The sequence below is a fragment of the Apis mellifera genome, linkage group LG2 (genome assembly GCF_003254395.2).
Source record: "Apis mellifera strain DH4 linkage group LG2, Amel_HAv3.1, whole genome shotgun sequence".
NCBI lineage: Eukaryota > Metazoa > Arthropoda > Insecta > Hymenoptera > Apidae > Apis > Apis mellifera.
Window position 1 is genome coordinate 12,549,474 of NC_037639.1, and position 26,256 is coordinate 12,575,729.

General features: G+C 40.5%; 2 protein-coding genes across 5 annotated transcripts in view; both read left to right on the forward strand.

The window, feature by feature from the left end:
• Window positions 1–1,166: 1,166 nt before the first annotated feature.
• Window positions 1,167–9,165, forward strand: LOC552124 (CD151 antigen). 3 transcript variants are annotated; one of them, XM_624504.4, is made up of 7 exons: window positions 1,167–1,683; window positions 6,261–6,357; window positions 6,442–6,636; window positions 6,725–6,895; window positions 7,006–7,089; window positions 7,814–7,954; window positions 8,261–9,165. In XM_624504.4, the coding sequence occupies exons 2-7, from the start codon at window positions 6,280–6,282 to the stop codon at window positions 8,306–8,308; spliced, it is 717 nt and encodes a 238-aa protein (XP_624507.1). In that variant the 5' UTR covers window positions 1,167–1,683; window positions 6,261–6,279; the 3' UTR covers window positions 8,309–9,165. The 3 variants fall into 3 exon arrangements, with proteins under 3 accessions (XP_624507.1, XP_016766306.1, XP_006569136.1); XM_016910817.2 differs by lacking the exon at window positions 1,167–1,683 and adding an exon at window positions 3,323–3,455 and having other exon boundaries at window positions 8,261–8,308; XM_006569073.3 differs by lacking the exon at window positions 1,167–1,683 and adding an exon at window positions 3,865–3,888 and having other exon boundaries at window positions 8,261–8,308.
• A 5,017-nt stretch (window positions 9,166–14,182) lies between these two features.
• Window positions 14,183–26,256, forward strand: part of LOC552101 — a 31,405-nt gene continuing 19,331 nt past the window's right edge. The window contains exon 1 of one of the 2 annotated variants that reach the window (XM_016910816.2): window positions 14,183–14,538. In XM_016910816.2, the coding sequence (XP_016766305.2) occupies window positions 14,501–14,538 (38 nt within the window). In that variant the 5' untranslated portion in view covers window positions 14,183–14,500. The remainder of the gene's footprint in view (window positions 14,539–26,256) is intronic. The other variant, XM_624480.6, reaches the window with a different exon arrangement.

A 26,256-nucleotide genomic window follows, 5' to 3' on the forward strand; every position in this document is an offset into this window, starting at 1 on the left:
AAGAATATGTCCCACCCATATTGCCAATGTACCAATAATTTTACAAGAATAGGATCTATACAATCATAATTGTCATAAATTATTCATTCAATTTTTTTATAAAAAATATTGACTAAAGATAAATTATTCTTTATTTAAAGTTAAATCATTCTAAATCATTCTATTTTTTTAGATTTTTAAATTCATAAAAAATATTACGATTATATATAAAAATATTCTTTTAAAAATATTTTATATTTTAATTATATTGTACAAACATGAAAAATATTATTTTTTTTAAATTAATATCATGTTTATGAAGTAAAAAATAATTAGAATGTTAAAATGCATCAAATTAAATATAAATATAATTTCTTGCGAAATGAATTTACCATTAGTAATCTTTGTAATATATCAAATTAATTATTACTTAAAATTCCAAATATAAGTTACTATCTGCTATATCACATTCTATACCAATTAGTATATTTCATGAAATTTCTAAGAAGAAAAAAAAATATGTATACACACACACATATATATTTATATATTTTTCATTGTCACGAAAAGAGATACAAATATTCATTCAGAATTTTAATAAATTATAATACGATTATAATAACGATTCATAATATTATTCAGAAATTTCATATACATAATGACCTTTCTTTTATTAAAGGAGAAGAATTCATTAATTAAATCTAGTAATTCTAAGAATTCGATCGAACATTGTGTTATTCGATCGTGTATCGTGCATTCATGTTTATTTGTTTGTTATATTAACTTAAGAATGATACACAATTATCGAATAAGTCCAAATAAATTGGACCCAAATTACATAGATATATATATAGTAATACTCATACATACCAATAACTGGTGACACAAAGATTTATTGAATCTTATTTCTTGTGATTAATACAGGATTCTGTAAATATATGTGTGTGTGTGTGTGTAGCATTCCAACATCATACTCCATCTGGCATACGATATAAAAATATAAGATCTATCTCATTGCATATACATATATCTGACACGCAACGGTCAAAGACGCAGTCATACCCTACTTTCGGTAGCTCTGCCCCTCTCTTTGAAGCATGGATTCTCCGAGCATCGGATCACACGATACACGCAGCATATGTAGAGACAAGGATTTGCGTTGAGTATGTACAGGTATGACAACAAGGACGCTATAAACGATAGCTCGTGGTGGAAAAGAGAGATTTAAGTAACACAGAAGAGGAATGGAACAAGAAGAGAGAGCAAGAAGAAGAGAGAAACGAAGAAAGAAATAATATGAAAGAGAGAGGGAAATAATCAGAGAGACTGAGCAACACGGTGAAGGAGAGAGAAAGAGAGGGAGAAACAGAAGGGAGCAAGAGAGAAGTCTTGTCGGTTTTACCATTTCAGTTTCACTCAGACCCGGCCTGAAATCGCGCGTGTCCACGCCGATACTCGAGCCATAACTTCGTGCCTGAACTAAAAGCGATAATTATCCAAGTTATCGTGTATTTATTGTTAGTATATTATTTAAGAAAATTGTGAAACTAATGATTTTTGCATTTCATTGTTGTCAAAATAATATCTGACCGTGCTCTACGTGAAACGGTGTCACGTTTCATTGGTGAAAGAAATTGTTTATTTTTCGTTTGCTGCAAATATCGGTGACAACGAAGGAAAAAGATTAACATACGGTAAAATCAAGTGAGTAACATTCTTTGATTATCTTTGTTAACTGTCAATTATGATCAATTATACGTGATTTTAAATTCTATCTAGATAAAATTGTAAATTTGATTGTCAATCTTATTTTTAATTGTGAACAATCAATTGTTATTTGTGATATTTTTCTTAATTTCAATCACAATATCCATCTAATTGTTCGCCATAAATTTATTTTACGATTCACATCTTTTATTTTACGATGAAAAATAAAGTATAGTAATTCGTTTCATAGAAATGATAAATATCTATCTATCAGAATCTATCAGAAAATTCAATTTCATCTTATCTCTAGCCAGCTGATGGTAACATTAATATTAATACTCAGATTAATTCATATTCACAAACACGAATTCTAAAAAATTACAGTGATGTTGCAAGTAGTGATAGTTCGAATTACGATTGTGATTGCGTTTCGCCATATCGCGCGAGCAATTTCGATTTCGAATGATCGATCGTAATGAACGATGTTTTCTCGCAATGGCGCATGCGCAGTACGTATATTTACAAATTTACACGAGAATAATCATAGTAAAATACATTAGTATTATATATTAAATAAATTCATTCCAAATGATCAATCATGACAGTCAGGAATTTTCCAGTATCCATATTGTTACGAAGCATGGCATTGTTGCGATCGTTTGCTTTATGCGTCGTTGCAAGGTAAGCCAAGGAAAGAGCGCGTAATTGTAGACGCGAGAGCATCGTGAATGCGAGTTCTGGTTATCGTAGAAATACTCTGTAGACTGTGTAAAACCTGTTGACCTCGGTTACAACACATAACTTTCGACCAACTGATCGAGAGGAACCCTTCCTTTAATTTTGTTTTCGATCCTATCAATTTTTTTTTCTTTTCAAGTTAGATAATGTGTGTGACGTATTGTGATGTATTTCCATATCGCGTGTAACTATTCAATTCTGTATAATATGTGTACAAATGTCTGATTTAATCTTTATTGGCAATGTGCCAAATCTTTGAACGCTGACTCATTTCTTAGTAAATAACTAACCGAAAGCTACAAATTAATTCGTGATATTGTGAATTCGGTGTAAGAAACACCGTTTTTAATCGTTGATTTAATCTTCGTTAAAATAATACCTCAACGTTTTATCAACATTTTACATTCTTAAGATTCTTCATTGTCGCTTCATATTTTCCACATAAATCAACAAACGTTTGTCTCACTATTCATTTCCGAAGAAAAAGAACGATTCATGATAAATAACGACTCCAGAATGAAACGCATTGCTGATCATTCAATATAATAATTTTAATAGATTAAAATTTCGTATGATTCCTCGATTAAAATGTAAAAAAAAAAACAAGATATTATAATTACAATGTGAAAAGGATGTTTTAACTATTACTACGAAATTATTAGTAATTATCCATTATTAATAATTATACATCAATTATTAGTAATTTTTTATTTCTTCTATTATCAATATATATATATATATATATATATATATATATATATATATATATATATATTATAATTTAAATAATCAGCATCAATTTATATATTGTTAAGAATACATGTAAAAAAAAAAAAAAAACATTCTATTTTTTGATGACGAGGGCGACGAGACTCGGACGAAATGTGATCAATACGCATTGAAGTTGTTCAAACGGTCGCAATTACGACGCGGAAAGGAAACTAGACGTCGTCCTAATTAAGTTAGTAACCGCCCGATTACCCGTCCAGGAAGGAAGCATGATGACGTCATATACTCTTTAGTTGCTTTAGGTATTATTTTTATGTTTTATATTGCTCGTGGATTACTTAATGCGAAGGGAGACGGCACTTTCTCTTTCGGATAACGTGTCTTTGAGGCAGTATGTCGATGCGTGACCGAGCCTACTACTTCTCGAGAAGTAGTAGCTCTATAGCTTGTTGCAAAACCGGTGTTGTCCTTCCAGCTCACGATATCGTAGCACTACATGCTGTCGTTACATAACACTTACGCGTTTAAGGTGATTCTTAATTGTCGTTCATCGAGTTACGTCCTGTGTTGCGTCAAGTTCAAGTAAATTATTGTCGCGATTGTTTGTGGATTATTGGATCTATAGCTATAAAAGATAAAAAAAGAAACAACGAAGTTAAAATTTTAAGTTACGGATCAAGTTACGAGCGACGTGTTACCAAGTAAAACAAAGCAGGTTTCGTACCACGATGACTGGTAACTATAAAAAATATCGATGAGGAGCCTAATTATACATGTATAGTATACACGCGATATCACGTGATTTTTTTTTTTTCGTGATGATAAACATGTATTAATTAAGATGTAAAGTTTAATCAAGAGCAAATAAACAAGAGCGTGTGTGTTTATCTAGTTACCGGTTAATAGGACGAAAATGTAATATAACATAACTTCCGTATTCCAAGATTCACTTTTATTATCCTCCGTAATGAACAATGATCGAAGTGCCATTGACAAATGTCAAGGCTTTCGTGCGATTCTATCTAAGGACAATCTCTTGTTGAATTCGAGTTCCGAAGAAAATATTATTTGTCGATTCCTCTGAAGAACAATCTTCTTTTATATAATATCGGAATGAATAACTTGTATGATGATTATAGGTATAAGTACCAGCATTCTCAAACGAGTATTAGCTATTACATCATCGTTATAAAATGCGCGATATTTGACTGTAATAGCCGATGGAAATAATAAATTAAAAATGAGAGAAAAAGAAAAAAAAAAAAAAAACAAAAAAAATAATGTAATTTCGTGATGGATAAAATGCTTTAAAAGCGCCAACTTTTCCTCGAAGCACGATAAGAATCGTTATAAAGAATATATGTAATTGGTAAAAAATCTAAATATTCCTGCGCACGCACGTGTCTAGAAAGATGTGTATTTAAATAACGTAAATAACGTTCTTCTTTTTTTGTATTACACCACTTTCGATGTTATTCGAGTTTTCTTCATCTAGGTCAAATCCTTGGAAGGAAATTGCGCGAGATTACGTGTGATAATTGAATAATTCTCGTGATTCGAGTCAAGAATTCACTTCCTCAAGATTCAAGATTGCGTGCCTTTGAAATTCCACGATAAAAATCATAAAAAAAAAAAAAAAATATCACGGGGTATAATGAGAATTTGAAAGATTAATCCTATCTTAACGATTCTATCTTCTCCCAAGTGCTTATCACGAGTATATTAAATTCCTCTCCCCTCCCTCCTCTATCTTCCTCTCTTTAATGCATTTTCGAGTAGTGTGCATAAAGCACAAGCTAAATTAGCTTCGTATAATTCCCGTATCGATACGTACACGATAGAGAATAATACAATATTAATCACCGATTTGAAGTGACCTATTTCTTTCGGCCTCGAGAGGAGTTACCGATATACCCTCATCCGAACGAAGGTCATCATACATCAGCGGTTAGCAGGTGCTGAAGAGAACTCGGCCGATATTCTATCGTTTTTTCGAAAGGTTGAAACATTGGAGGAGAGCTCAATGCTCATGACGACGACATACGAAATCGATCTTTTTTACGTCAGGTGAAATAAATTCATGTGTTAGTTATGAGAATATAATGGCGGATGTGATATAGTACTGTATGATTTCCTTAACAATAGAAGGGAATATTAGTCATCGTATCGTAGCGTACGATCTTGAAAAAACATGACGCATTTAACCGTGGGGGAGGAATTCGCGCGGTTTATTTAGAAATTAGCTGTATCTAGATTATTTTTCCTGAATGATTCATTCGATAATTTTATGTAAATGAATAGGAAATATTATGATGGAGTAAAGTTTTTTTCCCTCTCGTTTTGAAATTTGAAGTTACACACGATACAAGCAAATATATATATATATATATATATATATATATATATATATATATATATATATATATATATATATCGTTATAATGTGTTGAAACAAAAGTATTTTGACAAGTTAGTTATATTCGGATTCGCTGAAAAAATCATAACATTGCGAATGTAGCAAATATCTTATTATATCGATTTTGAATAAAATTTTACCTTTACACACGTATTTCGTACGCGTAAAGTATGCATAGTGGTGTAATTAAGGTCAATAACAAAAATGTGGGTCGACGGAAGGGAAAAATTGAGGACGAGTTTTATGAAATTATAAAAAATATCTCTAAGATATTGCCGTGACATCAGCGCGGAAACAATTATTAAATCGACTAGGCAACGCCTGATTAGACGTCTTCGAGAATTATAATGACTAAGATTACGCGATTGTTCCTTATACAGATATAGAATCACTGTTGCACTTGCAAAAACAACATTCCGTGGCTTTCCAAGTATCACCACCTTGACGAACACTTTGGATATTTTTAAAACGTTTATCTAATCATCGGTTCACAGTGTCAAATGTATATAAGTTTTGCAATTGCATCCCCAAACGGATCGCATTCACGAAATTACACGTAAATTAGTGGATAAAAGTAATTTGCACGTCGATAATTTACGATTTCTACGTCTCTTCGTGTTTATTTTAAAACTTTGCGTTCACAATCTGAGTTTTTAAATTGATATTTATTTTTCTTTTTTTTTGATTGCAGAATCGAGGAATAAGGAAAAATGGGATACGGCACAGAAATGGATGGCTGCGGTCGTTGCATGAAGTATTCCTTGTTCTTTGTCAACTTAGTAATTTTCGTAAGTATTTGAAGTAATTAAATTATCGTTAAAAAAAAAATCTTTCTAATTAGGGATGATGATAATATGCAAATAACTTTTCAGATCGGTGGAGTGGCGATAATTGGATTAGCAACGTGGGCTCTGTTGGACAAAGTACCATGGATAGGCGAACTAGTGGGGAACGATTTGTTAACAGGTGCTATTTACGTTCTATTGGTCGCTGGGATCATCGTTGCTCTAACATCGTTCTTCGGCTGCTTGGGTGCATCTCGAGAAGTTAAATGCATGCTTCTCACGGTAAATTTGATTATGCCACGCTCCTACGTTTTTAACAAACCAAAAGTTTATTGATCGAATTATGTAATCAAAAAAAAATTGATTTCAGTACTTCATCATCGTGTTCCTTCTGTTCGTAACCATATTAATTGGCGGAGTGCTCGCGTACGTGTTCCGTGAAAAACTAATGAACACGCTTGAGAGGGAAATGTCGAGTTCGATGAGACTTTACGATAGTCGTAAAGCGGTTAGAGAGGCCTGGGACATGACACAGTCGAAGGTGAGCGAGAGAAGATAAGAAATCCTCTTGACTCGCGACAAATATCGAGTATCATGAAAGATATTCGTCTGATTTTAGACTAATATATCTTTGCTCTCATAACTTTTTAGCTCCATTGCTGCGGTGTAAATGGTTGGAGAGATTGGGGGCTCAGTATACCGCAGAGTTGCTGTCGCGAGATTCAACCCGGACAGGTAAAGATTAATTTTCTTAACGAGCTCGTTCTCGGAGTCGTCGGCGAATCCGTGCATATGTAATTGCAGTAATTAGTAATTTACGTGGGATACTCATCGCGCACGAACCATCGTTATACGAGTCTAGCGTTATTACCTCGATGAGATTCAATGATATTTCAAGAATCGAGGAAGAAGAAAAATGAAGCTGTCTGGCGCTCGAATATAATTGCTTTCAATTTGCGTCTATTTGCATAATTCATGAGCGAATGGTTTACAAACAAAGGTGTTCACGTTCTTTGTCGCGTAAATCGCGTATTCTTCGCTAAAAAGAAAAGAGAGAGAGAAGGAGAAAGAGAGAGAACCAGAGAAAAACAATTTTTTAAATTCATTTTTATTTAAATCGTATTCGAAAAACAATGGAGAATACCAACAGTCGATTCGGTAGGTACCTACCATTGTATCGACCAACGATAAAAACTCGTCGACTTCGAATCTCAATCCCCTATATTTGCAATTCGAAATGGATCGTTAGGAAAGCCCGATTCAAACGATTCTGCACGGAATTTCGAAACATCGACCACGACCTATCGATTACATTCAGAAATGCAACAACCATTCCGCGGTAATCCGTTAATCGGACCTCGAGCCTGCAGCTTTGCCTCTCACGCTTTCACATCGATTTCGATCGACTTTCTCAAACCGAATTGTTTCTCATGGTGACCCGATCGATCTTACGTTGCAGCGATTCAACTGTAACTCTGGACCAGACACAGTGAACCCCTCGAATGCCTATCTCGTCGGTTGCATCAATGGAACGCAGATTTACTTGCAGAAGCATGCGACGATCATGGGTGGCGCTGGTATTGCAGTCGCGTGTTTGATGGTAAGAGTTTCGCCGTTTTCATTTGCATTTCAATATAATTTTGATGCAAGTGAAAATCCATTAACAAATGCGTTTCCATCGAGTTCTGCCAATTCGCGAAGAGAAACGCTTTTCCCTTTCTTCTTCTCACTTTCGAATGTTGCGATAATTATGTTAACGTAACACAAATCTAATTACATTGTTTTCGAGAACACCCGTCCTTTTCATCTTTCTTCGTGAAAATTAGATATACAGATTATTTCTTTTTTCTTTTTTTTTTTTTTTTTTATAATTTCTAATATTATTATTATTAATGTTTCTTCACAGTTTTTCGGCATGATTTTCTCGTGCATTCTCTTCAAGTTGATAGAATGACGGGAGAGTAGCGTGCTTTAAAAGACAACTTCGTTCTTCGTGTCTAAACTAACGAAGAGGAAGAAGTGGATGTCAGCCGTCCTCGAGCGACTCATGAATTCATAATCAATGTCATCGTCATTGAGTGCATCTAAGCTGAAGTACGAGAATCAAAATGCATCTTCACGCGCATCTTTTCAATGTACAGTTCTCACCATTTTTTCTTCTTTTCTTCTTCTTTTTTTTTTTCTCTCCTTCTTTTGTTACACTTAGTATTATACTCGATGTACCTTTATTTCCAATTTTGTAAATTTTTAAGAATAATACGTTGAGTATTTCGGGTTTAATACATAGTGTATTGTATGGTATATACATATACATATATATATATATATATATATGCTAATACACTATGTACCTTATACGCGTAATAAATATAAAATCTATATAAAACTTTGTATGAATTTATATTTTGATTATTTCGTTGTTATTTTTAAAGGAAATTGTGAATTATTTTTTTGTAAGTCGATCGATGTATACATTGGTACTTTCGTTGGAATAACAAGAAATGAAACGAATTTCGAGACGTCGGGTAATTCGCGTGTCTTTCCTGGGCGGATATTCAATCGTGTTTTTTAATTCGATTAGGGGAACGTGCATGCGTCAGAATGTTTCCTCGTTGGAAATCCTATTCAAACGTCCCCTTTCGCATTCCCCATATCCTGTCTATCCAATAGCACGCACGAAATGGTTTAGGGAGAAAGATTTGTCACCAACTTCTGCTTGGTCGAACGAATATCAAAAGAAGATAAATATACTTGAAAGTCAATTGAACTGGACTTTTAAATTTTCTTAAAATAAAGCAATTTTTACCTCTTCGTGCCAAACATTTTATTCTCGCCAGTTCAAGTGAATTTAAATAATTTGAAATAAAAGAAAGAAAGAACCTTTGTTAAAGATACAGGAGCAATTTTCATCAAAATACGAAAAACACGATGAGTCAATTCAAGAATTGTAGGAGAACGATGCAAGCTGCGATATTCCAGACGGTCATTGAGCGTACAGCGGAGGCAAGAAATTTTTGTCCGACACGTTTCTAGAACGTACAATTTTTCGTCGATAATTTAAATCAATCGCACGAAAATTGAATAAGTATCTCGACGAGAGTTTGTTCAAATCGAGAGTGTACGCACGAGACTTGCAAAACAGAATTAAAATGATAAACTAAACGGCTCGTCCAACGATTGTCTGACGCTCTAATCGAAGTTTAGCGTTTGAAAGTCTGCGTGTTCAATAACGGCTGCCTTCCGCTATATGTTTGCCCACAGCTTATTCACCCCTTTATTGTCAGGCTGCAAGCCTCCTTGCATTAAAGCACGACGGGTTCCCGTAATCCAGGCGTCTCGCCAAAATAAACCTTCGTCGCATTCTATCAGCCTTGCTTTTTATCTTCCTTTTAATTATCGAACGACGGTACAGTCTACGACAAAAGAGGCCCGCGATGAAAAAATACACGCGATTTATAAAAATATCGTATCGTATCCAGGCATTTTTTTCCAACGTTTCTATATTTTATCCGCGAACCGATTTTACTCGGCGAAGAAGAAATATCCCGTTGCGTTTTAAAATATTCACTAGAGCACGTGTGCGGATAGTTTCTGCCAAATTTCCCATGGCCCCAGGGCAAACCGTACAGACGGAGGAAAAAATTTTCACGGATTGGAGACGAGGTACAATCCTGTCGAAAATTTCTTCTATCGACTCTATCAAGATCTACCAAGAATTATCCATCGTTCAAATTTCCATTATTTATCGTCCAATTGTCCATACACCTCGCGATATTCTAATTATTCGTAATAAAATTTTCCACTTGCGTATATATCATCGTGCGACTCGCATCGTCACGTCCTTCCTTCCCTTTAGATTTATTCACCCCGGCCAGTGTGCGCGTCACCCTACACCGAGTCTTTGCGCCAAGGCGTGACTGGTTGCCATTCCGAAGGCGTTCCGTATATGTGTATCCCGTATACTTTTCCATTTAATCATCCTCCTTATTTTACACCTCTTATTACTTCCTATGTATCGATCTTTCCAATCTGTTGCGTCGATTGGTCAATAGATAGATTACATTTCTTTCTTTTACGAGGAAGAACGAGGAATATCCTTTTCCCCCGTTTTACCCTCCGACTTAGGGTAAACCCCTAATAATGACTCATCGCCGAAAATCGAAGAAACGAAAGAACCTGGAGCTATCCGGGAATTCATACGCTTCCACATATTATTCAACCGTGGATTGAAACTTGTTCCGCGCGATTACTGGCGCGAACAATTCGCGTGCAATCTGCAGAATCGCCCGCTTAACCGAAAATTCAAAAAAGAAAAGAAAGAAGAAGCCAGTCTCTCGATTCGTCTCTCCCTTTCTATCCCTAATTCAAAGTTTCGCCGGGCGTTATTCCATCGGCCCTCGAGCTAGGCGCTCGTCGCTAGGGCCACACACGCGCGATAACTTTTCACGCCGTTTTGCCATTCTGGACACGCGTTCTGGAAAATGCTGTAACCGTGTAAGCGTGTCGTAATCGCACGCGCGCGTGCGCGCACGTAAGTACGAGTCATTCTCGCGCGTTCACCACAAAGGGTCCTCGGACAATGACGAATGAAAGGCAACGCACTACCGGAGCTATAATACTCACTCGCTCCAATCCCTGTGAACAGTAGCAACGCGTACATAGTGTATGCGTGTGTGTGTGCGCGCCGCGTGCACACTTCCCCCCATTCTTTTCTCGCGTTTCTCGCGCCTTGTCGGGGGGACAATTGAAAATCGTCCACGACTCGAGGAGAACGATTGGAATCGGGACTAATGCGGCTCGTCTGCGATCTATGCCAACGTTCGTTGCGAAAAGCGCGAGAATAATATCTCTCCCCTCTGGCGAACTCGTGCTCGCCACTTTTCACTTTTTTCACTCTCGTAAACTTTGCCAAGTTTTCACTTGGTTGAATCTCCAAAGATTCTCGTTACCAATCGAGTTGTTGCTCGCTCGATGATTGTTAGTGTTCCTTTTTTTTATATACAAGGTTGAAAGATTTTCAACGATACAATCGAATTGATAAGATAGAAAATGGAGGAAACTTGATTTTATAAATCGATTCGAAACACGTTTGATCGATTCGGCGCGGCTATCTTTGCATGTCTGAGTGGGTTAAAAATTGGATTTCGCGTTCCCTCCTTTCTTTCTCTCTTTATTGACATACTTTCCGGCCTGCTGACTCCGCTGGTCCCTCATCGGATCAGACGAGAGACGAGAACGAGGGAAAATAAAAAAAAAGAAAGAAAAAGAGGAAGAGGAGCATCGGGTGTGGATGCGAGCAGGGACTCGCGAGATATATCTCTACGTATTGATTTCGTCTCGAGCATTAAATCCGGAATAGAACCGAAGGGAGGGGAGGAGGAGTGGTCCAGGTGGAAACCGAGAACCGCGGTGCCACTTGAACGCCGAGGCGCTCTTCGCTTGCAAATTAAATTGTACTCGAATCGAACTCGGGAAGGCAAGAGCTGCGAGTAGGCCAATGCAATTGGCCCGAGACCAACCGAACTATTATGCAGGATGGAACGTCGTCGTCCGCGTCACGCAACCATTGTACTCGACCAGACTATTTTTGCTTATTATTAAACCACCACCAATAACAACAACGAATCGAGCCATTACGGATTCGACTTGTTGCCACTCCACTATGAAACTGGCGTCACTCTACTACGAGTAAACTTTAATTAGAGACTCATAACGTCGAGGTTACGAACGTTAGAAACTGTTCCCGTGCCTGTTTCCATTGGAAACGCCTACAACCAGCACGGTCGAGCGTTACGTATTCGACGATGTATCTTATCGAGCTGTTTTTCTTTTTTTTCACGAAAACAGATAGAAAATATTATTACTGGGAAGGATTGTAAGAGGAGAATTGCAAGCTCACTCGCGTTGAACGGACACGATCGGTGGCCGATTGATGCGAAACGGGCTCGGACACGCTTTATTCGGCATGCCAATTAATCAGCCGGGCCACGAGGGGCGTGCTTTTTCTCGCTGTGTACACTCTTGGCAAATATTTGCGTTCCACCGTTACTCGTCGCAAAAAAATAGAAGCGGCGTTAATTCGCTCGGCCGAAACGCGCCGCGCGCCACGACGCTGGATCCAATAGCGATGATGCATTCTTCGTTCCGTTCGAGGCTGGAAATCTCGTGGACTGGAAAGTGGAGCAGCGGAACGAGGCGGCGTGCGCGAGTCTTGAACACCTCCTCCTCTTTCTTCTTTCTTCTTCTTCTTCTTCTGTTGGGGTCGCGCAAGGGAGTAACCGACCTAAACTGAAGAAACGAAGCGAAAGGAGGATGAGAGAGGGGAGAAGAGAGAGAGAGAGAGAGAGAAGATGGAATTAAATAGGTAGGGAAAGGTAACGACGAAAAGAGTCCGGTTGGCGTCCGTGTGCTCGCTTCGACTTCTTCCCTATGCGAGATGATGAAAAGGGCCGTTGAAAAGGGTCGCCTTTTGATGAATGGAGCTGGAAACACGCGTGGTACGTTACGTGATCTGGAAGGATTACACGGACAACGAGGAAAGAAGAACGGATGGAATAGCGTGTGTTTTAATTTGGTTGGAGATTTAGGCGAGTGTTTTGGAGCGAGAGGTAAGAGGTGAAGTTTTCAGCGAATATTTCTCGCGTAATGATCGGTTGGGTCGAAGGGTGGATAGGTCGGTCGGTTGGTTGGTTTGGGAAGATAATGAAGAAGGGGAGGAAAAAAGCGTAGAAAGGAGGCTGGGGCTGCATTAAGAAGCTGCATTTTAAGCTTTCCGCTTCTTCCTCATCGTTGTAGACGATCCGTTCAAGCAAGAAACGTTGCTTGCTTCGACTTTGCATAAAACTTTCTTGTTATTGTTCCGATTCCAGCAACATTTCTACGCTCTATTCAAAACCGTAGCTATACTCTACCTCTACCTTTACATCGTTTCGAAGGGAAAAATACCCGTTCTCTCTTCTTTTCTTTTTAACTCGAGATTTACCACTGCTCGATTCGATCTTGGATAAACACGACGAAGAGAGATTCGCGTACGCCTCGCGAGATCCATTTACCGATCTTCGACGATCGCGTGTTCACGGTTCGCGGATTATTGGCTGATGCACCGAGGGTAAGCCGAGCTCTCGGAGGATAAGAAAAAGGGAAAGGAAAAGGGCGGATCGTTTTATAAGTGATTACAAGATGGGCGATAGATAGGAAGGAGGAAAATGTATTCGCGTGGTTTCGCTATCCCCGATGCTGCAACCGTTCAACGCGCCCACAAGAAAGTTATTAAAGTTCAACGCACGTGCTTAGTCTTCGAAAAAGGGAACATCGCGATCGCATCGATAAAACGAGCTGCCCCCGTAACTTTTTCGTCCACGAGTATTGCATCACGATCGAAACATCCGCATAGATCCGTTAAACCGATCGAAATAACGATATTACAATGATAATAATAATTTCGAGAACCAGCCGATTCGACGCTCGCTCGACTACTTTCAACGCTATTCGAATATTCGAAACTTGAAACGTTCGATTAAAAGGATGTACAATTGCGTACAATTTGAAGAAACGAAGGAAACAGTTGGAGAAGTCCCTCCCCGCTCAAGAAACGAAACACGAAAAGGGTGACGCGCGTCTATAGGTGGAAACTGAGCGTCATGTGAACGGAACCTTAGGTTGCGTGGCATCGACACCTGGTTGTGAACGCGCCAGCCAGAGCCCGGCAGATGGTCTGTTCCGTCGATCCCCACCACGGGCACAGAGCTACCGGGCTCCTCCGCTGCGCCACCACCTCCTGCACAGTCGCCAACCACCACCACCACCACCGTCATCGGCCACTACCATGGAAACCGACGAATGCGCATTCTGACTTCAGTTCAGCCGACGGTTTCCAACCTGCCAGGTCGTGCAGGTGTTGGCGAAACGGTTGTTGCCATCCACGGACCGATTTCATCCGCGGATATTCCCTCCGGGGGAACGAGTTCGCGGAATAAGTTGTGGACGGAGGGATTCGTGGATTCGTAGACTCGAGGATCGAGGAGGATCGTCTCTCTCTTCTTGAATTTTTCGGAACGATTTCCACCGGTGCCACGGCGGGAAAACGGGCGTGTGTTAAAAAGCCGTATTGCCGTGGGAGGGCTGCGATTTATGGAACCACCACCCCATGGATAGTAACATGTCGACTGCCGCCTTCATGCACCGGTATGGGATTACTTTTAGATCGATACCATCGCGCTCACGCACACTGGGCACGCGGGCCAGCCTCGCGTGTCTCTCGCTCTCGTCCCACCGTCGGCCACGATTCCCCCGAAAAATAATTTCCACCAAAATGTTCGATCGATCGGTTTGTTGCTATGCAGCGGAGGAGGGGGATTGGCTGCGATACGTGGTCACGGAGTTCGTCAAAGTGTCCCCGAGGAACGGCGGCGAGAAAACCGGTGCGGTTTCGAGGGACCCGGCATCGCGTCCGATAGTCCTCCTATAGTCCCTGATTTTCCACTGTTCTACGCGGCCAAGAAACGCGCCCACTTGCCGCGCTCCGCCAATCGATTTCACCCAACATTTTTCCACGTTCCTCCACACCAAGGGGGAAACCAGATTATTTCGTTATATAGAGAAAAATTTAAATTTTCCGACGCTCGTCAGATATACGTCTGTGTATGTGTGTGAGTGTATATATATATATAAAGGGTGTAGCGCTGGAGCGGAGGGAGAGGAAAAAAGGAAAGACACGCGATGGCATTTTCATCGAGCGATCGTTGTTTGCACAAGGGCGTTGTTGCCCGCCACTTCACCAGTAATCCAGTCTTTCCATTCTTTCCAACGACGAGAGAAAATTACCCCTCTGCCTGTCTCGCGTATATATGATCGATAACTCTCTCTCCGCCGCGGATAATTATTTATTCGCGCTTACGAAACCACTCTTACGATCGACACCCGTTTCGACGATCGAATCGACATTCCTCGTTATTATCTCCAATTATCCGATTATCGAATACAACAATTTTTTTTTCGAGAGAAGAATCGCGGACGAACGTTTCCCTTTCCTCCTTGTACGTCGATATTTCAAAATATCGTCCATTTCGAAACGCCGATTCCGACGAGGACGCGCGCGCGTGTGCCGCAATCCCAACCTGGCATTCCATTAACCTGCATTTTCTTCAGAAGAGCGTCACCTGTTCGGTTTCCCCGTGAACGACACGACGTCGAATCGGACCAGCCCGCTTTCCTTGAACCTGCGGATACCGCAGCCATTGACCGAGGAGAGGCTTATTCCTCCGCTCCGTAACGAAAGGACCTAAGTGCGGTCATTCTCTATTCCTCTTCTCTCTCTCTCTCTCTCCCCATTCTACCCCCTCTCCTCTCTCGCTCCCTTTCTCTCTCTCTCTCTCTCTCTCGTTCCCCTCCGTCTGCCTCTCCCTGTCCCTCGCATTCTCTCGCGCTCGTCGCTATCTTCACCGCCGGTGTCCCAGCCTCATTTGAATATCAGACTGACGCACCTCGATTTATCGAAGGCCACGAAAAATGATTACAAATAACGGCGGTAAGACGCGTTTATTTCAAGTTTATCGGGTACCCGTATTGCGTATCGGCCGTGCAACGACATTACGCACGATACTTTATTTCATTGTTCATGCCTCGTTCGGATCGAAGCTCGGCGTGGAGCTCCTATCGTATCTGCTCTCTCCGTTTCCACTCTCGTATCCTTCTCTCCGTTGAATTGTCTGTAATTGGAATTACACTTCTTCTTATCTTATTAGCGATTTTTTTCTTAAATATATATTTTTCGTATATGGAGAGATATGATAACAAGCGGAAACATCGAAATGAATAATCGGCCGAGAGAAGAAGATACTATCTCTCTCTTTATATACGATACAAACAACAAACTCGTAGAGAAACGCCCGTAGCAAAGCAAGTTAAGTTAACGATCCAACGTAACGCGGAATCACGATGGGAAAGAATAAAACACGAGCCGTTCGACTGTGAACTTCCTAGTGGAGGAACACGCCCTTTCGAGCCGGCACGCCGCGTCGTCGTATCGCATCGTGCCTCGCATACCTCGCTTGCCCGTGGCAAGACGTCGAAACAACGGAGCAGGAGGAGGAGGAGGATACCGTGAAAGGGCGCGGATTACGTAACGAAGAGAGAAAGAGAGAGAGACATTGAAAATGTTTATAGAGGAGAGGTAGCGAAGGGAAATATTTTCTCGATAGCGCTCCTTCCAGCGCCCGCTTAGTCATTCCGCGTTAATTCCAGCCGCGTTACCCTCGTATCTTTCGTGCCCTCCGCCGCTTATCCAAAGTGCATCCTCGTGTCGGGAATGGCCCCACGTTGTCCCCGTGTCTCGTATTCCCGATGGAATCGATACACCGTCCCGAGCTCGCCATAATTCTCGCCGTCTGAATATTCGGATCTCGATTTGAAAAGTTCCTTTTTTGTTTTTCTTTAGAAAAGAATTTCGTGCGAACAAGATTCGAAAAAAAAAATTACAGGTTATCTCTTAGTTATTTTGGATCCGTGACAAATCAGGATTCTCGACAATTTTATTAATCATCGAGAGTGTTCTTTTTTTTTTTTTTTTTCGAAATATCGAACGTGACATATCGAGCTTACGAACTTGTGTACTCGGTTTTATATCTTCTGCTTCCTCGTCTTCTTCCTTCTTCTTTCTCTCCTCCTTCTCTTGCTCCCCTCTCCCTTTAGTCGTAACGACGACACGTAACAGAGGGACTCTGCTTTAGGCGTGATCGAGAATCTCGATACGAGAGTCGGAGCGTTGGTATTCCAGTGGAAAAAACTAGATGCTCGATATGAGTGGCGCGGGGTATAGCAGCTATAGAAAACGGGATTACGAGGAATTTATCGACTTTCGTTCGCGCCTACCGCAGATATCGCCGGTTGGCGATCGTGTGTCGCCTCGAATTCTATGGACGTAGACCAGCTACCGCGAACGGGACGGTGTTTCGTATGACTTATATATACCGAGAAAAGCCTACGATTCCTGTTAGGTGTATCGTTAGGAACAGTTATTTTTTCGATGACAACGGACTTCGAAATGGGCGTCTCACGAATCGTGCGTGAGCGCCATATTCGAAGGGAACGAAACTTTCATTTCATATTGTCACTGTTAAAATCGTAAGGAAATATCAGCCTCGATTTTCCAAGAAAAAAATTATTATTTTTTCCGAAATATTTCAGAAGAGGAGAAGAAGATTGTGTAACTGGAGCAACGGATAGAAAAAAAAGAAAAAGAAGAAAAAAAAAAGGGGAGCGCGAATACCACTTGGCAACCGGTCGTCCTCTCTATTTTTCCAACACGAGCGTGACACTTGGCGAAGGAATAAGGCCATAGTCGTGGTCGTATTAGGGCACGGTGCGTTGCTCGCGTTGTTGGAAGCGCATTCACACGCGTGCACACGAGAGAGATGCTCGCGTACGCGTTCCCGTGCGTACCCGTGACAACGAGGCACGCGGACGAGTCCCGTGGTAACGGCGAGTGCAAAGTGAAACTCGCCGAAGGTTTCCTATAGGGTTACACGGCCATCCATGAGAGAGTGCCCTGCCTCTCTTGTCCCCTTTATGCTCTACCGAAACGAGTTTTACTCGTTGCGCGATATCGGTTACCGAGCGTTCGTTACTTACGTGGAACCCGGAAAAGGCCGATCGATCGGAAGTGGCCCACGCGAACTTGAACGCGAACGCGTCGCGTAACACGGCGCTACCACACGGTTGGAAAAAATCCTCGTTCTCCAGTCAACCTTGAAAAATATTTCGATAACTTTCAAGAGATTTTTTCTTACGTTATGTGGAATGAATTGGAGAATAGCGAAAAGATCGTGCGCTCGATTTCTACGAGATTCTCCGCGTTCTAACCGATTTTTCGTACGATCGAGAGAATGGTTTGGGAATCGGTTTTCACTAGGCGATACTTTCACAGATTATCACAGAAAGGATATCGCGCTCGTGAATGATCACGCGCCTCGAATATGAATGAAGAAGAAGCTCCCATACACCGATCTTTTTCAATAACGTTTACGGAGTTATCCGTGGAAAGAGGAGGAGAGATCGCGCGGCCGCCGCTCGGTTTCGCGTTCCACCGAATCGAAACTAGTTTTACTAGTCGGGTCGTTACGGAATACATACCGGTGAATCGAGCCGCTCGCCACTTATGTGGAACCCGGAAGATCGAGTGGACGGAAGTGATGCGTGTAACGTCGATTCTATGTTTCTTCGTGGAACGTGCGACAGTAATTAATTACCGAGCTGCTCGAACTTTAATCCCAGCCCGGAATTAGATCAGATTTCCAATTTCGAAATTACTTTGGTACTCGAAAAGATCGATTTGATCGTTTGCACTCAAAGATACGACGAACATAAAGCGAAATATTCTCTCGAAACATCGATAATTTATAGGGAATAAAGTTGGCTCTAACTTTTCCCGAGTTTTTCTTCTAACAGAGAGAGAGAGAGAGAGAGAAAAATCTGCACAATACGGTTTAAAACATTGCCTGGATCGTAAAAACATCGAGACGTATTTACATAGTACGGTACCCGGAAGATCTGAAGAAAAAAAGTTCACAGGATTTATCCCGTTTTACGATTGTAAAACGCAATATTGGCGGAAGTGTTTTTAAAATATCGAATCGAAGGATTTGAAACTGCGCGGTTTCGAAAAATCAGCAAGCAATTTCTCCGCGATCTAAAATTTAAATTCCGAATCGAATAACCAAACCTAGGGTAGCAGCACGTGGTACACTCGGCGCGTATCCCTCTTTTTCTCCCTCTCCTCTTTCTCTTTCTTTGCTCCCGCACACGAGAGCGCATTGAGCGCACAATGGAGAGCCAGGTCTCGTTCTACTCGAGGAAACGATATCGGTTACGAGCATTTACCGTACGAACCCGGAAGATCGATCGAGAGGAAGTCGTTGGCGAGCATAAAACCCACTCGCCCTCCTTTTTCATAAACGTTTTTACCACCGTTCCTTCGCGTATCCTACGAACCACTACCCAAGTCTCGTTTCCAAGGAATCGATCAAACTCGAAGCGTTTCAACCGGCTTTCAGAGCTTTCGAATCGAACGGAAAAGAGTGCCGTTGCCCCTTTTTTTCCCCTTCAAGAAGAGCAGCTCCTTCGAGACTTTATTTTTAATTCGAGACCGATAAGAGGTGCGCATCGACTGTGAAAACACCGGTGTATGCAACGAACGAGCCGCAACGTCGCGTCGGTAGGCACGAGAGAATATAGGGGAGCGATAAAATTTTACGAGGTTGCACGCGTCGTTCCAACTGCGGATTATCGCCGTTCCTAAGAATATTCGTTTCTTGCTTATCAAGTAGGATTGACATTTATTAATACTTGCTACAAATTTATTTCTTCATCCTGTTTCTCACTGATCTCCTTCTTCCCCCTCCCTCCCTCCCCTCGATTTCCTTTCTCTCCTTCCGTACACGCGTGTACGCGCACCGTTTCCTCGCGCACAAACACATATCTTTGCATCTTTCCTCGTCGACCACTTTCCTTCCCTTTATTCTTACGCCCCAAGTCCTTAATAAGAATTACCCTTCAAATTATATCCCTCTTGTTGTACCCCTTTATATTACCCTTCTCCTCCATCAACTCCGCTCAAATTTCTCTCCGTCGAATCCTCCTCTTTTGTCCTCGTTCCGATTTACGCGATTTCCGCGTTTAAAGCTCGATATCCGCTCGCGGCTAGCAGCATTCACGGGGATAACGATGCGCTCGCGGTATCATCAAGCCACGAAATAAGCCGAACGTTTTCGTGGTAAGCGGTGTTTGACACGGATTAACATTCATCGATTCAAGCGTGTTGTTTTCGAGGCGTACGACGACAAAGGAACGGGATTATGCGGTGGGCACACAGTCATTATGCTATACACGGCAATAACAGTGCATTAAACCATAGTGTCGTGCATTGGGGAAGACGATAATGAGAGAGCCACATTACACGCGAGAATCGATATTCCTCGCTTCAACGATCCTGCCAACTTTTTTCTTTTTTCTTTCTTCTTTTTTCGCTCCTTCATCGAACTGGTCCTCATCGAAACTTCCACTTTTGTCTTTTGGCCAAAGGGAATTTTCTTCAAACATGATAATTCGAACAATTTTTATCGCTCCCCTAACCTATCCTCCCGTCGCCCTAACCGATCCGACGTTGTTCGTTATACGCAAAGAGCAATCTTGCAACGAGCTGTATTTATCTCTCTTATCCTCGGAGATACAGCCGTTTTAATAATGCACTATTTTAAAGATTCTAAAATTTCCACTTCTTTGGACGACCATGAAGTATGAACTGCTTGTCGTCCAGAAACGCGTTTGTTTTCATAATCGATGCTTCCTAAACGACGGTTTCAAATATATTTTCCTCGAAACAGGGAAACAGTGATCAAAAATCGTGATAATTTGACGATGGAAAGATGATTCTTCGTACGAAACACGAGTGGTAGAGAGAAATAAAAATTCTTCGTTCGAAACTATCGATTTTCTTTCTATAGTCTGCTATAAATGAAAATAAATGAAATGACGATGCGAGGAGAAATAGGTGAACAGTGGTCGCGATTTCAACGGATGGATACATTCTCAGGTACATTATATTCCCCCCGAGAAAAAAAGAGAAGTGCAAGATAAATAGACTCGTGGCGTTTACACGCGTCGAATGTTACCGGACCGAATTCAGGCCAGAGAAAAGAATAAAGGAAGAATGATGTCCTACTTGCATCGTTTTCGAAGAAAAACTTGAGCTCGTGTGATATTCCCCTGTGCATCGAATGCGCACGGTATGCGATGGTGGGGGGCCACGAAATTGCACGGATCGGCATAAAAAGAAAGAAAGAAAGAAAAAAAAATGAGCCGATCTTCTCTTAATAACTCTCTTCCCCTATAATGATTCTCGGCATTAACACATTGATATCACGAGCTTCGAATTTCCAGAATACAGCATAAATGCATACTACTCGCGTAATTATTCTTAAAAAAAAAATAAAAATAAAATCCGATTAATCCGCGATATCGAGCGAATAGAAAATATACTCGTTTGCGCGAGTATAACAGAAATTTTCCAGCCAATTGATTATCCGCGATAACACGCATTTACGTATCGCGTTAATTGAAAGTAAACACATCTCTAGAACGCTTATAATGAATATCTATCCGATCGAGGTACATTGGTTACAACGCGCGTATTACTAATAATTTAACACTTGGGATATGAAAAATTATACGAAACTTGGATAAATCGTGGAATCTCTCTCTCGCGTTGGTCAGCCACGATGATTCAGCCGCGATGGAATTTCCTTTCGTTCACCAACGAAAACGAAAACGTTTAACCGTTTAGAATCGACGATCGGCGAACGTTCATGACGCGAGGAAATTTCTTTTTCTCCTCCCTTCCTGCCGTTTATCCGGACAAAAGAGAGGAAAAGAAAGGAAAGGAGAGGAGAGGAAAGAAAAGAAAAGAAAGGAAAGGGAGGAGGGGAAAAAAAAGGCCTCCTTATGGCTGGAATTGCGGCGTACAAAGGGAACGAGAGAGATGGAACGATGGGTAGATTAGCGCGATGCAATTTAATGCAACATCGTGGCATGGCCTCGGTGCAACCACATATCGGTGGCACTAAACAAACGAACAAGAAGGCCTGTTGCAGTTCGTAAGTCATTATTAACCCACGTATATAATTATACACCGGTTGAACCGAGCTTCCAACCGGCCTAGGAAAAGAAGCCACTATACACCGCGGAAAGGTATTTAAATTGGCTTAGTATAGAGATACGTCGTCCTTTAAGAACTCGCCGCGCGATTATCTCGAGCTGCTCTTGATGCGCCTGCACCACGGATACGCGCGACCGTTGGTGTACCGGTATGCGCGTTCCGAGACATCGGCCTGTCCGATCGAGAATTCCTTTCGACATTCGGATGTTGGACGATCTATACCCCGTATATATCCAGATACGCTCGGGGAAAATTTTCCTCGAGCGAGGAATGACTCGTGTAACGAATGGCAATGATCGGTTATGCTGGACATTCCATTTGGAACGAAGCAAAAATTTTGAATCGATTGAAATTGCCCGATTAAGTGAATTTCTGCTTGTGCGAATTCTTAATATCGAAGTTTTAAATAATAGAAAGAATCAGCGAATTTTTCTTACAAATGAAGATGAGAAATGAATTAAAAGTCGATAATCATAAAGCAGTTCCTTATTAATTTAAATATTTATTATCTATACTAAAAATTGATATTGGATTGGATCAAAATTGTTGTAAAAATTTTGAATTTATACAATAACAATGTTTAAACGAATTGAAATTGAAATTTTCGAAAGGTTTACTTGAATACAGTCAACCATAAAATTAATGCCAGTTCCGTGATCTATCTATCTCTGCTGTAGTTTCCATTTTTTTTTTTTTTTTTTTTTTTAATTAACGACACAGCGATAACATAACAGTTAAGCATCGTTCGTTAACTTCTCTCAAGATTATTACAGAATTCTAACCCAAACACTATATTCCAAGTTTGCGGTCGTTTTTCTTGAAACGCGAGTTAATACGTGGTCGAAAGGAACGGGTCGTGTAAAATTTTATCGCGCGCAATTACGACATAGCTCTCGCTTTTGCCCGCGTACGGATGACAATAATGGCTCGCGTATATTTCATTTGGTGGATGAGGGACGCTGCTCTTTCGACAGAGACCAACGAAAGTGCCCCCAGTGAAAGTTATAGTTTACAGTCACAAATTACAAAGGCCACGCGAACGAATGGCAATTTCACTTTTATTTACAGGCGCCACGGGCACCGGATATACGCGGAAAAAACAGAACACAATTTTCGAACGACGATTATCGAAAGTAGCCGGAGAATGGATGCGTTTCGAGAAAACGTGCAACGATACTGGCCATAAATCAGGAATTATGATATTAATCTAACTTGGATCCCTTTTTTTTCTACAGATTTCTAAGAACCGAAGAGAATTCTTACTTATCACGAGTAAACGTTATATTTTCTCGTCTAAATGTCGTGAGATAGAACGTCGATATTATGGTTCATTCGATTTATACCGATTTTACGATCAAATGCTTTTTCCATAAACTGCGTTAGTTTGATTTAAATGGTTGTTTTAGTATAGGAATGTTATTTTTCTTTTTTTCTGAATCGTTTTATTTATTTATTTATTTCGATTCGTTTGTATCGTGCAACTGTGATGAGATAAAATCAAATAGTAATCCTTCTGAATGAACTAACATTTAGATAGCTGTTGGAAATAAATTCACAACTGCTGACAATTGTTTTTCAGTTGAAATGGTTCCAAATAAATATTTGGAAATTGAAATCTTATTTTGTTGATTGCTAATTCTTAAAATTTTTTACATATATATTATAAACAATATTCTATAGATTTTAATTAAAGAAAAATTTTAATTTGAATATCGCAAGCTGTTCTACCTCTTTTATATAATTCTTTTTTAATCTTCAAATTAATGTTAATGAATTAGCAATTTTTATTTAAGCAAAACTGAACACCAATGATGGACAAATTGAAGTTTTCCACTCGTAATTAATACTCGAGCATGCTTGTACTCGGTTTTCGCAATGAGTATATACGCCGACACAATTCTGGGATTTTACCGTTTCTAGTTCTCTAGCATAGACTTCCTTCGAAATTTTTCCGACAATCGTTCCGACGACTTATGCAATCAAGCATTGTGCGTCTTTTAACGATAGCGATAAAGTAGCGAAACGATAATAGGAGCACGAAGCACGATACGATAAACGTTGAATTTGATTAATCGCGATCTAATTGTTCGACACACGTCGTGTCTGTAGCGCGTGTCGCGTCGTCTGATTCGCATAGTTTACCGCTTCCCAATATCAAGAATTCCGAGAGCGACTCTCAAGGTTCGCCATCGAGGTCGATCACCTCATTTGTTTACAATTACCGACTTACCTACTCAAGGCTGAACCACGTAGGTAAGAGAAAAACGATAAGAAACACATACGATTTCTTTGCTTTTAAACCTAACCTATGCGTTTAAATGAAGTTCCTCGTGCATAAAAGTCAAACGATAAAAAAACTCAATGTTTGAAAAATAGTCTTCCTTCGAAAATGTTTAAGAAACGTCTAATAAAGAATCCATAAATCTTTGTTTATTGCGAGAGAACATTTGTGCAATTTGTATGCGTGAATGCAACGCTCGGTCAATAGGGGATCATTAAACCAAACGATAAATACTGCGAATATTTTAACGTTGCAAAACAAGTGCCAATAGCGTCTTGAAACGTAATGTTGATTCGCGTGAAAACTTTATGCGTGACTTTCCCATAATAATATACTGGTATTTTTTGAAATGATAAACGTTAGACGAATATATTTCGTGTTCAACTCACGTTTTCGATGCTACTTTCCCATCGATCATCTGATTGATGCCGTCAATCGTAATCTGTCATCTTTCGAAATCTTATCGTAATCACGGAACGTTTCGTGTCATTTTAACACTTTGCCCGTTACTCGAATCACGTCTTTTTTTTCCATGCACCGCATTCCGAAGAAATACGCACGATTCGCCCGGTTCGTGTCAGCGATACGGTCACAATCGCACATAACCTGTACGTGGCAAACGAACGAAACGAAACACCGCGTAACACGATCGAAGAAACGCGAACGCGTGTGCAAAGAAATTCCGAAGACCGTGTCGTCCTTGTACGTGTTTCAATGTCAATCGGGACATGAAAACTCGAGACAGGTTCGTGATCGTTATCGTTCCGTTGTTACACAAGACGAGAGTGACACGTAACTCGATATTTGAAAAATTGTTTCGCGAACGCCGAATCGAAGGACCACGAAAGTCAATTGACAGTTACAAGTTTAAAAATGACTCTGCGACGCATGCGCGAAAAAAACTTCGAGTCTTGAAACGCACACACGCCTCTCGTTCGATTTCCACTCGTAATCGTAATACCCCGTTGTTTTACTAGAAATGGAATAAAATTAAAGATAAAAAAAAAAAAGGAAAAGTAAAAAAGCGGTGAAACATTTCCGCAGCGAAGAATAAAAACATTTTTACGTTGATCCACTTTCCCGTGGAAAAACAAAGGGAATAAAGAAGTCGCCACGCAATCGGAAACATCGAATAAGAAGAAAAGAAGAAACGTTGGCACGTCCTTCGTGACTAGATTGTGCAGTTGTAGAAGCGGTAGGCGCTAAATAGCGCGCAAAACGTTGGAAATGCCGCGGTACCAAGCTTGGCATTCGGAAACTCAGGTGCGTGAGAAAACTTACTACTCGCCGTAGCGAGTAAACCGAGAGAACATATCGGCGGGAGATATGATTGGATGAAAGAAGACGAAGAAGAAGGTTGCATAATTAGGGATTGCGATGTCTGTTACGTGGTGGCTAACCTCTCGTGGAAGTGAAGCAAATACGCGGGCTGCCCCTCCTTTTCCATCGTCCTTTCTATACGCGTATTTTTCTCCCCGTCTCGTATATTATACTGTCCGTGGCAGAAATTCTCAAGCGAATGCCATGACATTTTTACGTTTCACTCTTCAACGGAGAAATTGAAAAAACGCTTATAATGAAGTTGTCGATAACTTTTATTCTTTATCGGTTCTTTATCCTTCTTTCAGCAAAACCTATTGCGGGCAATTTAACCATTTTCTTACGTTGGTTGCAGGGAGAAAACAGGCTTCGTTCGTGCGACTCGCGCGAATCAATTGATGGAATAATCGTCTTAAGACCGAAGACTTTGAGATTCGAATCCCCGAGTTCACCAACCTGCGATCGTTGGATTCACTTTCTATAGTTACGAGAGAGAAACGGGATTCATACGATTGATATCGATTATTGGTACCTTTGCTTTTCTTACAGCAGTCAGAATCTCGAATGTTTGCTCAGCGGGCTTAAGCGGGCC